The sequence below is a fragment of the Pteropus vampyrus genome, unplaced genomic scaffold (assembly GCF_000151845.1).
Source record: "Pteropus vampyrus isolate Shadow unplaced genomic scaffold, Pvam_2.0 Scaffold489, whole genome shotgun sequence".
In the NCBI taxonomy this organism is placed as follows: Eukaryota; Metazoa; Chordata; class Mammalia; order Chiroptera; family Pteropodidae; genus Pteropus; species Pteropus vampyrus.
The window spans coordinates 540,298-552,499 of record NW_011889270.1 but is presented as its reverse complement, the minus strand read 5'-3'; the positions used below and the strand labels follow the sequence as shown (position 1 = coordinate 552,499).

General features: G+C 49.3%; 1 protein-coding gene across 1 annotated transcript in view; it reads left to right on the top strand.

The window, feature by feature from the left end:
- The first annotated feature begins 927 nt into the window (after positions 1 to 927).
- The window catches only part of LOC105307330 (hydroxylysine kinase), a 14,048-nt gene continuing 2,773 nt past the window's right edge, over positions 928 to 12,202 (top strand). Inside the window, exons 1-5 of the mRNA XM_011382787.2 lie at positions 928 to 1,064; positions 3,878 to 4,243; positions 5,276 to 5,415; positions 8,888 to 9,071; positions 11,717 to 12,193. Of these exons, the coding sequence (XP_011381089.1) occupies positions 3,898 to 4,243; positions 5,276 to 5,415; positions 8,888 to 9,071; positions 11,717 to 12,177 (1,131 nt within the window). The 5' untranslated portion in view covers positions 928 to 1,064; positions 3,878 to 3,897 and the 3' untranslated portion in view covers positions 12,178 to 12,193. The remainder of the gene's footprint in view (positions 1,065 to 3,877; positions 4,244 to 5,275; positions 5,416 to 8,887; positions 9,072 to 11,716; positions 12,194 to 12,202) is intronic.

Here is a 12,202-nt window from a genome sequence, read left to right as displayed (position 1 = left end):
GCTGCAGACGTGCATCGCGCTGTCTGTCACAGCCGAGTGCCCTTGAAACGATGAGGGTCACCCACCTACTGTGGCCGTGACACCTGGGTTCCCAAATAGCTTCCTGAAAATCCGTGTATCTGCACTGTCCTGCAGGGAGAGAATCCGCAGATTGCACTAGCTGAATAAAGGTTTGGACCCAAATGCCAGCATTCTTGCTCAGTGTAAGTGAACCAGTGTCACGCCAGACCTATACTGTGGTCACCCCTGCCCCGGGAAACCTCCTCGCTCCCTTGACATCATCATTGAATGCAGTGGCTCGGGAAGAGTAGAACGCTGGGTGCTGTGGCAAGAGCGTAAACTGGAAGCTGAGTGAAGACGCGCTATGCCCCCTGAGCTCAGTCCCTCACCAGCACTAGGAGCGCGCAGGCCTGTTTGGTACGTAAGACCATCTCGAATCCTATCCTCCAGCATCCTGGGTGCTCGGTCCCGTGCAGAACGCAGCCAGCCCGACTCCCGGGACCTCCGATCCGAACTGTGCAGCTCCAGGGGCCGGATGGGTTCCAGTCCGCCCCGGGCCGCGCTTGCGAAGGCGGTCTCGGGGACGCGTGCTGCCAGCAGGAAAGAAAGCAGAGCAAGGACAGAGAAAAAGGACGCGAGCTGTGCCCAAACCCCTGAAATCTTGAGAGAAACAGTCCCGGAAGTCTCCTACGTGGACCGAGCGGACTGCGAGGTGCCACTCAGGAGTCGGAAGCCTGCTACAGGGCTGCTTCCCCGAGGGGGCGGTGCGAGACCTCGAAGAGCCAATCAGAAGCAAGGAGCCCCGTTCTTGTGGCGGGGCAGCCGGGTTCTGACTGGGTGAGCACCGAGGGAAGGCGGGGCCAGATCTCGGAATTTCCGTTCTCAGCCTCGCCTTCCCGTAGTCTACGCCGACGGGCGGATCCCAAGAGCCAATCAGGAGTCTGGCTTCGCGGACTCGGGGGAGGGACGAGCCGAGGAACCTGTCTGGCGCGACCGCTCAGCGCGAGACCCGAGCCGCGGCTGCTGGAGAGCGGGCGCCGCCTCAGGACCGCGGGGCGCCGAGGGTGAGCCGGGTGGGGACGCAGAGGCGAGCCGGGGCCGCGGGGGCCGCCGGGGCCGCCGGTCGGTGCCTCGGGCTCCCCTCAGACCAGCTGGGCCCCTCAACCTGACGGCAGCTGTGACACAGACGGCTGCCCGAGACCCCAGAGCTGGAGTGGGGGGACCCCTGGGGCGCCTGGACCTCGCCGGCATGCTAACGCTGTGCACCTCATCCCACCGATGGCCGGCGGGACCCGGGCCGGGTGCTGGGGCACGGAGATGCGCCCTCGTAGTCCCGCCATCCCCCCTGGCAAGGCGCAGGGTAGACGGGGGCCCACGCCCAGGCGCAGCTCCCGGGGCGTCGTAACGCCGGGGAGCGAGAAGCGCAGAGCCCCCTCCCCAGTGCCCCCTCCTTGAGCAGAGGTCGGGAGGTTCGGGCGTAAGCCTTGGAGTCGGAAAACAGTTGCTTCCTGGGGGCTTCCTCAGGAGCTAAGAAAAACCCTGTAGGCAGCGGGTGTAGACCGACCACCTACCGTATTTGAATTCCCTTCCTCGCCCCGTCGGTGCACACGGACACTCGGTTAAAACACGCGTTTCTGATGAACACATTGCTTTCTCTGTATTTATTTATTTTCAGGAACTGACTTATGGGTGCCATTAGTTAGTTACGTAATGTGGAGTCCTTGTGTACAAAGGCAAAAGGCAAAGTTAAGGTCAAAACGAACTTTTAGGATGAGATGTGAATGGTCCCAAGTTTCAGGGGCTGGGTAGCACAGCTGGGACTAAAATATATTTTATTTCTCCCAAATGTAGCGACTCTTTTTTTCCTCAGGTTTATTTTTTTTTGTTATTTTTTTTTGTTTTTTTAAATTGTAAAACCCACCGGACGGGCACAGCAGCTTCTGTTACACCAGGCTGTCCTGGTGGGTAGAGCTGGCAGCCCTGCTTACACGGATTTAGAAAACGGCTCTTCAGGCAGAAGCTTAAAATGCTACAGGAACATTTTCTAGACCTGGGAGGGAGATTGGCCTTCACAGTTGCTCCTAAGATTCCCTCCAACTTTAAGGATTTAAAATTTATATCAAATTCAGCATTATTCTTAATACTTTAAAAAAAATTTTTTTTTTGCCCTTAACACTGTAGGAGGGAAAATGACACCAGGATTTCCTCTTGTATTTAAAGCTTTAGTTCATATTACATTCTGAATACTGACCTTACACCAGTTTACAAATCTCCAGAAGGAATGTTAAAATTCCACATAAAGTCTTAAGTGTATACAGGATATGCCAGTTCCCAGAAGTTTCAGATGCAAAGATTGTTTTGAAACCTCATTCAGGCTTTGTCAGTATCTTTGGTGAACAAAATCTGAACGACTTCATTTGCTTCTGAAAGCAAATGCGAGGTCAGAAAGTAAACACGAGAAGATGGGCCGGATACACCGACTGTGTTATAGGTTGTGGGAACGGAGCAGTGGTGCAGAAGTCACTTTGGGCGGGAGGATCAGGGAGGCGGGAATGGGGCGGGGGTGGCGTTGGAGGGTTATATTCTTAGTATCACTTGGGTCGTCAGGCTGTAGTCTTGGGGCTGAGGCAAGGGAGGGCGTCCCGTGGGAGAGCCCTGTGTCCTCCCTGGGCTTTATCCCCTCCTCCTCTCTGGAGCATTTTGGGCTTTGGCTTTCATGGTGGTGCCACTTAACAGGCATATGGTCTGGCTCTGGGAGCTCCGAGAAAGTCCGAAGACTCCACCCATATCTCCTTGTCACAGTTTCTCACAAGGCCTTTCCCACCCCGCCACCCCCCCGGGTGAAATTTACATTCAGTGATATTCACAGATCTTCCACTCACTTAAGTTTTAAGCTGGGTTTTGACCAATGTATATACCATGACACCAAAGCCTAGTCCAGATAGAGAACATTTTCCTCCTGGAAAGTTCCCTCGTGCCACCTCTCTGCCCAAAACCACAGCCGTTTTGATTTGTCAATAAGAGCTCACTGCTCACGAGACTCTGTATATAACACTACATCCCTTGAGCAGCAATCAGAATTGTACCCTAAAATGCAACCCACCCGCAAGATGTTGTTAATTATTTACAATTTAGTCGGAGGGAAGGACTGGAAACAAAACTATTTGGGGGGAAGAGGGAAGCGAGGTTGCAAGGATCTTAAATATTTGGTTCCCAAAGTAGCCGAAAGGGGAGGGAAAACAGTCTCTCCCATCCTGTCTACACAGATAACACTCCATAACTCAATTCAAATCCACGTTCTTGAGAATATCTCCTTAGGCTACATTGATTTCTAAGTATGCGTAATAAGCTAGGTGATGATCTTATAATTTAACAAAACGTGGATGTAAAAGTTAGATCACTGTGCTCGAATTTATATTTTCACCCAAACTAATGGTAATGTAGTCAAAAGGACATAATCATGGGTTAGGAGTCTAGAGAAGTGAGTTCGTACTGTGACTTGGTATGTAATTTTGGGCAAGGCGCTTAACCTCTTGGGACCTAAATTTCCCCTGTAAATAAAGTTGATTGTAGGGGAGCGTGCAGGTAGGACTTAGACTAAGTGATACCGAGGTGCTTTCCTGGTCTGCGCCCTGTCCCTGGAAGCACACCCTCAGTCTGCAAGTGAGTTTATGAATAATTTATGGTACCAGGATTTTTATTCACCTGCCAAAACAGCTATTTTTGAATCTCATTTACCGATTTGATTTGATAACTTTATGAGTCAAAACTAATAAACAGAAGTACAGAAGCAATGTTGAGAAATGTTAGTGGCCTGTCTTAAGGGAAATTATTAAAATAAATATAACAATTGTATGTTATATATAATCCTTCCCAGGATTGTCTCCCCTGGACATAATGTTGAGTGGAGATGATCAGCGATCGCGGGCTTTCGCCAAACCCGCTTTCAGTGAGGCGCAAGCATGTGCACTAGTGGAATCAGTATTTGGGTTCAAAGTTTCCAAGATCCGGCCACTTCCTAGCTATGACGACCAGAATTTCCATATATGCATTTCAAGAGCGAAAGACAATGCAGATGGCCCAACTGAGTATGTCCTCAAAATAAACAACACCGAGTCCAGCAAAACTCCAGACCTGATCGAGGTGCAGAGCTGCATCATCATGTTTCTGAGAGCGGCTGGGTTTCCAACAGCCTCCGTGTGTCGTACGAAGGGAAACAACATAACCTCCCTCGTGTCCGTAGGTAAGACCCCCAACTCGCCGGTCACCGCCGGTCCGCGCACCTCGCCGCGTTTTGGCTCAGTAGGAATATCAAGCACAGGCTCGTCACTCCGAGTGTGAACGAGCTGGTTTTTTCAGCAGTCGGGAGAAGCCACAGCATCACCAAAGTGGCGACTGGGGCTCTCGTTGAGAAGTGAGCAGAGCGGATCTGAAGTGATTCTTAGAAGACACGTGGAAATCAGGGGAACGTTTTGTTGTTGTTTTTTTTAAACAGAAAAATAATTAAATATTTGTATTCACACAAGCCGTATATTTTGGTGCTGTGCTGTAATAGAAAAAGATACAGAAGTAGAAGTCAGGAATCTTAGGTCCCAGCTCCGTCATTACCGTATATGTGACCCGGGGCACGCCACATACATTCCTAAGGCTAGAAATCCTCGTCTCTGCAACTTGGTCCCTTTTACCTCTAAATGCTAAGATGCTGAGATGTACCTAATGGAGTTCTCCAAGCAGCAGCCTGAAATCAATGCCTTGCAGTCTTTTAAGGTTTGACGTTTTGACTTTTTCTTACCGTTCACCCATTCTTTCTTAATTTGCATCGCTCCAGACACCTGCGCCCCTTACTGCCCCCAAGGAGTAGTTACCGCGTTGTGTTCCCAGCACAGGCCGCTCCCCAGTTTGCTCCTGGAGAAACTGTGATTCTGAAATAGTCATTTCTTTATATCACACTTTCCTCAATTGTGAACTTAGGAATAAGTGTTTTAGGCATTCACTTACCAGAGTAGGTGACAAACATTTAGAGCTGGGCCGGCAGAGCTGGGACTATGATTCCGTTGGTATGTAAATGGCCACCCCAGTCCAGTGTTCTAAGGTTCTCCCTTCTTGCTTGATCCACTCAGCCTTGCTTCATGGAATCCTGGGCATTGTTTACGTTAGCCCTTTTTTTCCTCTTGCTCTCTGACTTCTATTATTCTTTTCAATAATAATTACAAAGGTAGACTAGCCTCTCATGTTTTTGAGACTACTTCACAGGATATACCTTCTATCCGTGCAGATAGTGGCTCCGAAATCAAAAGCTACTTGGTGAGGCTGCTGACTTACCTCCCAGGAAGACCCATAGCTGAGGTTCCCATGGGCCCCCAGCTACTATTTGAGATCGGGCGGCTAGCTGCCAAATTGGATAAGACACTGGAGGTAAGATCGGGGGTTTTATTTTGTTTCTAGAATTTTTGACTTGTTTGCGTTTGCTCGATTATGTTTTTAAAATAAACCAAGGTCAGACTCTGTTTTCATGTGTGGCGCTTCCTAAAGTGTTACAAAGGAGGCGGTCCTAGATGCGTGCATTTATAACAGAAGGCTTCTTTCTGCCGGCTCTGTGCTTCACTGGTGTATTCTTGGGATCACCTACATTTTTAGAAATTCATGATATTCTTTGTGCTGCTCACTGAAAACAGTCTGTATTCACAAATTAACGTCAGGCGCGTGTAATGAGCCAGAGCTCTGTATGAAGCCAGCGCTAAGTGATGGATGGATGACATGACTTGCATGAAGGATGTTTTTGTCCTATAGAAACGATGACAGATATTTTCCAGACCCACCCACAACACATCTTCATTTATTCAACAAGTGTTCACTGAGTACGTCTTCCATGCCAGGCACCGGGGGAAGGTAAGGACTCCCTGTCCTGGAGGAGCGTTCCCGGGGACAGATACACATTTACAGAGTGATTCCAGTTTGTGTGAGGAAAACACTTCCGCTCGCTCACGAGATCCTGTCCGTTCAACCCCGCAGGTGTCTCTACTCCATCTGCTGCCCTCCATTCCTGCCTCAACTACCCAGGCTTACCCTGTAGCGTCCCTGCATTTAGGGCTTTTATCCTCTCGAATTGATTTTTTAGACCAGTCCAGACTGACGTTTTAAAATTACAAATCGGACCATGTCGGCTCCATAGTTAAAACCTTTCAGTGGCTTCTCCCTGCCTTCAAAATTAAGGCCACGGTCTGCAGCATCCCTTGCACACGAGGCCCCGTGTGGCCTCGTCGTGGCCTCCGCCCCTCATCTCGTCCGTGTCTCTCCTTTTGTGTTTTTCTGGCCACCACCGTGGAACTTTTTGTAGTTCCCTGAGCGTCATTTGGTTTTATGTGTCAGTGCCTCTGCCTGTGCCAGTTTCCCAGCCAGCGACGCCTCCCCTCTGCTCCGCACACTCCTCATCCTTCGACACACAGCTCAAGCATCACCTCCTCTGTGACGTCTTCCCGGACCCTCAGCTTCCCACGCTGCACAGAGGTGATCGCTTCCTTCTCTTCGCTGCTTCGGAGCTCGGACATCCTTCTGTCGCTCTGCTTATTGCACTGTGTTCCAGTCATCCGTTGCTGTGTAACCATCCCAAAACTCAGTGGCTCAAAACACTTGTGATTGATTTCTCATGATTCTGTGGGTCTGCTCTGCTTGGTGTCGCTGGCGGTCGCTTATGCAGCTGTATTCGGCTGGGAGCTCACTGAGGTGCGTCAGCTCCCCTTCGTGTGGCCTCTTCTCACGAGGCGTTTCATCCTCCAGGGTGGCCCGGACGTCCTTGCAACGTGCTGCTGGCTTCTGAGAGAGAGTTCCAAGAGGACAAGCGCCAGTATACAAATGCTCATCAAGCTTCTGCTTGAATCATGCTAGCTTATGTCCCAGTGACCAAAGCAAGTGACATGTCTAACCTCAGAGTTAAGTGGGGGCAGCTGCACAAGGCCATGAACACCGGGAGGCCTGGTTCACAGGGTAACAGACGCCACATGTGGTTTCGTAATTATCTGTTGCGTGTTTGTGCTTCCTGTGACATCTGCTACGTAAGAAGCAGTGAGCGTCTTAAGAAATTGGTGTATGTCTTAATCGTTCATCTTTTATTCTTGGTGTCTAGCAATACATAGTAGGTATTCGAGGAGGGCTTCATAACAAAACAAAACTCTGAGCTGGTTATCGAAAGTTGGGGATCCATCAGATAGACAGAGAAAAGGAGGAAGGGCGTTCCCGCTAAAGGGAGGAGCCTGCGGACCTCATGGAGGGGCCGTGACCGTGCTCCAGAGGCTCTGAGTCATTCATCGTGGCTGCAGAATCGGGGTTAAACATGCGAGAGATGGGACGAAGTTGGAAATGGAAGGCAGAGTCAGGTGATGAAATGCGTTATCATATATAACACCAAGGAGTTTGGACTGTGTCTTACAGAGAGTAGGGGACCTTGAGGGTTTTTAAACAGGCGAAGGTTTCTAGTTCATAGCACTTTGGGGGTCATTGTGGCGGATAGGTTGGCACAAAGCCAGAACGGAGGTGGGATGCATCCGGGAAGCTGATGCAGAGATCAGATAAAAGCCAATCGAGGGCTCGAACCAAGAAAAGATTCGAGATAGATTTAGGAGACGGGCCAAGCAAATGTGGCGATTGATTTAATGTTACGCCTGTGGGAGAGAGAAGGCTGAGCGAGACGTGGACTCTGTCCGTGTCTGCTGGCACGCAGCCGCCTCTGATGTAGGCCCGGTTGTCCCCCGGTATCTGTGGCGTGGTAGCCTCTGTGGCCTGGAGCAAAGGAGTGGAGGCGTGGGCAGGGGGAGTATCAGAGGCGGGGTCTGGAAAGTGTTGAGATCTGCGGATGCTCAGGCTTCCTGCCGCGCACGAAGCGCGCCGGCCTCAACTCGCTTCACTCCGTGCTCCGCCGGTGGCTGCTGGGGTGGGCCGGGCTGCGCCCGCTGCCCTCTGGCCTCTGTCCGCAGCTCCTGTCGCCTCTGGCTGGCGCTCTGGAGAAAAGAGGGAGGTGGAGCCTGAAGCTGAGTTAAGTGAGAGCCGGGACGGGGCTGGGAGCACTTTCCTAATAAGAATGTCCCCAGAAGTCACGGCTCCTGAGGGTGTTTCAGGGCTTGCTCCTCGGGGTAGTTTTGAGAGATCCGCGGTGGAATTTAACACACCAGATGGTCAGGAGATTCAGAACCATGTCACGTGAGCAGTAACCGAAGGAACTAGAAAGTTTACTCTCCAGAAGAGAGGACTGCGGGGCGGAGGTGCCGACTTCAGGTACCCGGAGGACAGTCCTGTGGGAGGACTGTTGCTGCTCCACACGGCCCCATGGGGGCTGCCGGGTCAGCAAAACGAAGGACACAGCCTTCTCAGTAAGCGCAAGAGTGCCCCCTGCAGGAAGGATTCAAGCACAGGCCCCAGGGCCACTTGGCCCGGACGTGGCAGTGATAACAGAAGCGTCACGGGAAGCATTTCACACCCCAGGTCACGGGAGTGGTGTTAAAATCGATTTGGAGGAAAATGTTTAAAGAAATAGAATAAAATACAAAACATCAGAATATACCACGTGGAATGGTCTGGGTACTGTTTACCAAGGCTTTTTTCTTTATATGTCTGTGTCGCTTGTATCTTGGGTTGTGATGTGAAACGTATTTCTTCCGTGAGAGGCTACGTCCCAGAACGTGAAAGCGGCTGCTCCGGTGACCACCAAGCTGCCTTTAGCACCGCTCTGCGAAAGAGCAGGTGCGCTGTGATCACCTGCGGCCCCGTAGCAGCGACTCATAGTCGGCTCCCGGCTGCACCGCGGAGGGCCCCGGCTTCTAGCACAGCGGGTCGCTCGGTCGTGGTGGCTTAAGTGCCAAGGGTCTAACGGTTTCTTGCTTTTGATTTTGATTAGAAATTCCATCACCCACAGTTAAGTAGTCTTCACCGGGAGGACTTCATCTGGAATCTGAAAAATGTTCCTCTTCTGGAGAAATATCTGCACGCCTTGGGCCAGAATCGAAATCGCGAGATTGTCGAACAGGTCATTCAGCGGTACAGGGATGAAGTGATGACCAAATTAAGTCAGTTTCGAGAATGTGAGTACACTCCCCAAGCACATAAGTATTTTTCTTGATATTTAAGTGGTCAGACTCCAAACCACGGGACAAGGGTGGAGGTAGAAATTAGCCTTATCAAATCTTATAATTTTGCCCTTTTCGCTCCTGTCGCTTTTGAAAGAATAACACTTTTATTTTCTTAAGATTGCTACATTTGAAGCCTCCTCTAAACTTGACCATTCCCCTCTCCCCTCCCTACTAAGTTTACATGCACGTTTCATATCATTACCACACATGTGTATATTCATAAATTATATAGAGTAGTAGTTTGCATATTTTCAAACTTTGGAGAAACGCAACCTGTTTTTTAATTCGACATCGTGTTCTTCAGATCGATCCATTTAATATATATAGTTCTTCATTTAGTTCACGAGTTTTAACTGCTGAATAGTATTCCATAGTTTGCATATGCCATAAGTTATTTGAACATACCGTAATTTTGGGGGCCTGTTCTCTTGGTAATGGAATTTTCAGTTGGTTCCCCCTTTTCTTCCCCCTACGAAAACGATGCTCCAGTGAGCACGCTAGCGCCCATCTCCTCATGCACATGGACAAGTTTTCTAGCCTCTGACCCAGCATGAAGGGTTGGTCGAAGGGCCAGGAACGGAGGGGGCCTTTCGCCCTTTGCCTCCTGTGCGAGTCCCCTCGGGCTGCCAGAACGAAACACCGTAGACTGGGTGGCTTCAGCAGCAGGCTGGGGTTGGTCACGGTCAGGTCCTGGACAGAGCTCTCTTCCCGGCTTACAGACAGCTAGCTCTGCCTCCTCTCCTGTCCTCACACGCAGAGGGGTGCGCGGGGGAAAGAGCAAGCTCTGTGGTATCTCCTCTTCTGTGGGCACTAATCCCAGCGCGCGGGCCCCACCCTCCTGACCTCAGCCCAACCTGATTGTCTCCAGAGGCCCCGCGTCCACATACCATCACACTGCGGGGTAGGGCTTCGACGTATGGGGACAACGCTCGGTCCCCAGCACTCACCGTGGAGAAACACCGTACAAAGTGGTGGCACATGAATAGCGTTGCTTTTCCTCCTCAGACCTGCCTTCCGCTCCTGCCTTCATCTTCACCTCGTTAAAATGGTACCCGTCATTCACCTGTCGACCTGGCCGAAGAGCTAGGGGTCATCGGCCTTGACTTTGTGCTTCCTCTCACACCTCACGTCCGATCCAATTCGATCGGTTCTAACTTCAAAAGACGCCCCGCTCACTCGTCTCCCCACTTGTATCTGCCAATATTTTCTCACTTAATATTGTTGTGTAAGGTTCTCCATGTCGTCACACGTGGCTATAGCTCATTAACTTATTACTGTATAATAGTCTAATCGTAAATATATCACACTTTAGCTATTCCATTAAAAGACGTTTGTGTTGTTTTCAGTTTGGGTCAGTTAACACCAGCGCTGCTGTGAATATTCATTGCTGTGTATCCTGGGGACGCATCGCTGGGTCATAGGACACGTCCACGTTCAACTTCATCAGATAATGCCAGTTGGCCAAAGCGGTTGTATGACCTTATGCTACCACGGGCTGAACAGAAAACTTTCTCGGGGTTATCAGACTTGAATTTCTGCCACTTTGATGTGTTTCTCACTGTGGTTTTAATATACATTTCTCTGTCTATTGGCTTTTAAGTTAAACTCTTGTGCGAAGTGCCTATTCGAGTCTTTTGCCCATTTTTCTATTGGGATCTTTTTTTCATTGATTTTAGAAGTTCCAATTATTTTCTGGATACAAGTCTTTTGTTGGTTACATGATACAATTATTCTGTCCCATTCTGTAGCTTGTCTTTTTACTCTAAGATGTGTTTTGATGAACAGACTTCGATTTATTGGTTTGAAATACATCGGTCTTCTGCTTCATGGTTAGTGTTTTGTGCCTCGTGTAGACATTTTCCATACCTTATTTATGGTCATGAAGATATTCTCTGTTACCTTACTAATGTTTTATGGTTCTTGCTTTCGTAATAGGTCTGTAATACATCTGGAATTTATGTTTCTATATGGCTGATGAATTTCCACACGAACATCATTGATCACACTCGTAGGTGACACATCGCTGTAAAGTTTTCTCAACTCTCTCAATTTTTTTTTATTGCACACAGACTAGTGACAACTTGTGGGCCGACACTGAGCACAGACCCCCCCATGACGGGCGGGACTGTTTTAAGCCAGTGGAAAGATGGGACATTCCAAATTACGTTGTCATCAGAAAAATGTTTTTGGAAACCCTAGCTTAAAATAAAGATGCATCTGGTCCATTCTGAAACCTTGGCTTCTTATAAAAATGTGAATATCGCTGTCTTTTTGGCAGTTCTGGCTCGGGGCACTTCTCCTTTTCCCTGGACTCTTCTAGTAGGCAAAATCAGGTGTTTGTGGCAATGCCAGTCTCCATCTTCTGGCCTTACGTCGATGAGAGATGAGAAGCAAAAGCAAAAACATCACCAAAATTAACTGCTTTTGACCTTTTCAGAGTAAATGATTTTATTTCAAGAAAAACGGGGTCTGGCTCTTTTACCTCTGACTACTCATCAAATTATTTGAACGGCCATGCCTGAGAAAGAGCTATGGAAAGAGAATGAACTGGTGTGTTCGGTAACCTTTTTTACATGGCTTGATTTTTCTCCTTTCAGGCATCAACCATGGAGACCTTAATGACCATAACATTTTGATAGAGCCCAGCGAGTCGGCCTGTGGAGATGCTACGTATCGAGTGTCCGGGGTTGTGGACTTTGATGACATGAGCTATGGCTACTATGTGTTCGAAGTGGCAATCACCATCATGTACATGATGGTCGAAAGCAAGACCCCTGTACAAGTAGGCGGTCATGTCCTCGCCGGGTTCGAAAGTATAGTCCCACTGACACCGGTAGAAAGGGGTGCTTTGTTTCTACTTGTGTGCAGTCGATTTTGTCAGTCACTTGTCATGGCTGCATACTCTTGCCAGCTGCACCCAGAGAATGAAGAATATCTCATGATTACTGCAAAAACTGGATGGAAGCACTTACAGCAAATGTTTGACATGGGCCAGAAAGCTGTAGAAGAAATCTGGTTTGACACCGCCAAGTCCTACGAATCTGGGATCTCCATGTGACTGCATAAAAGTTCACATTAACTCG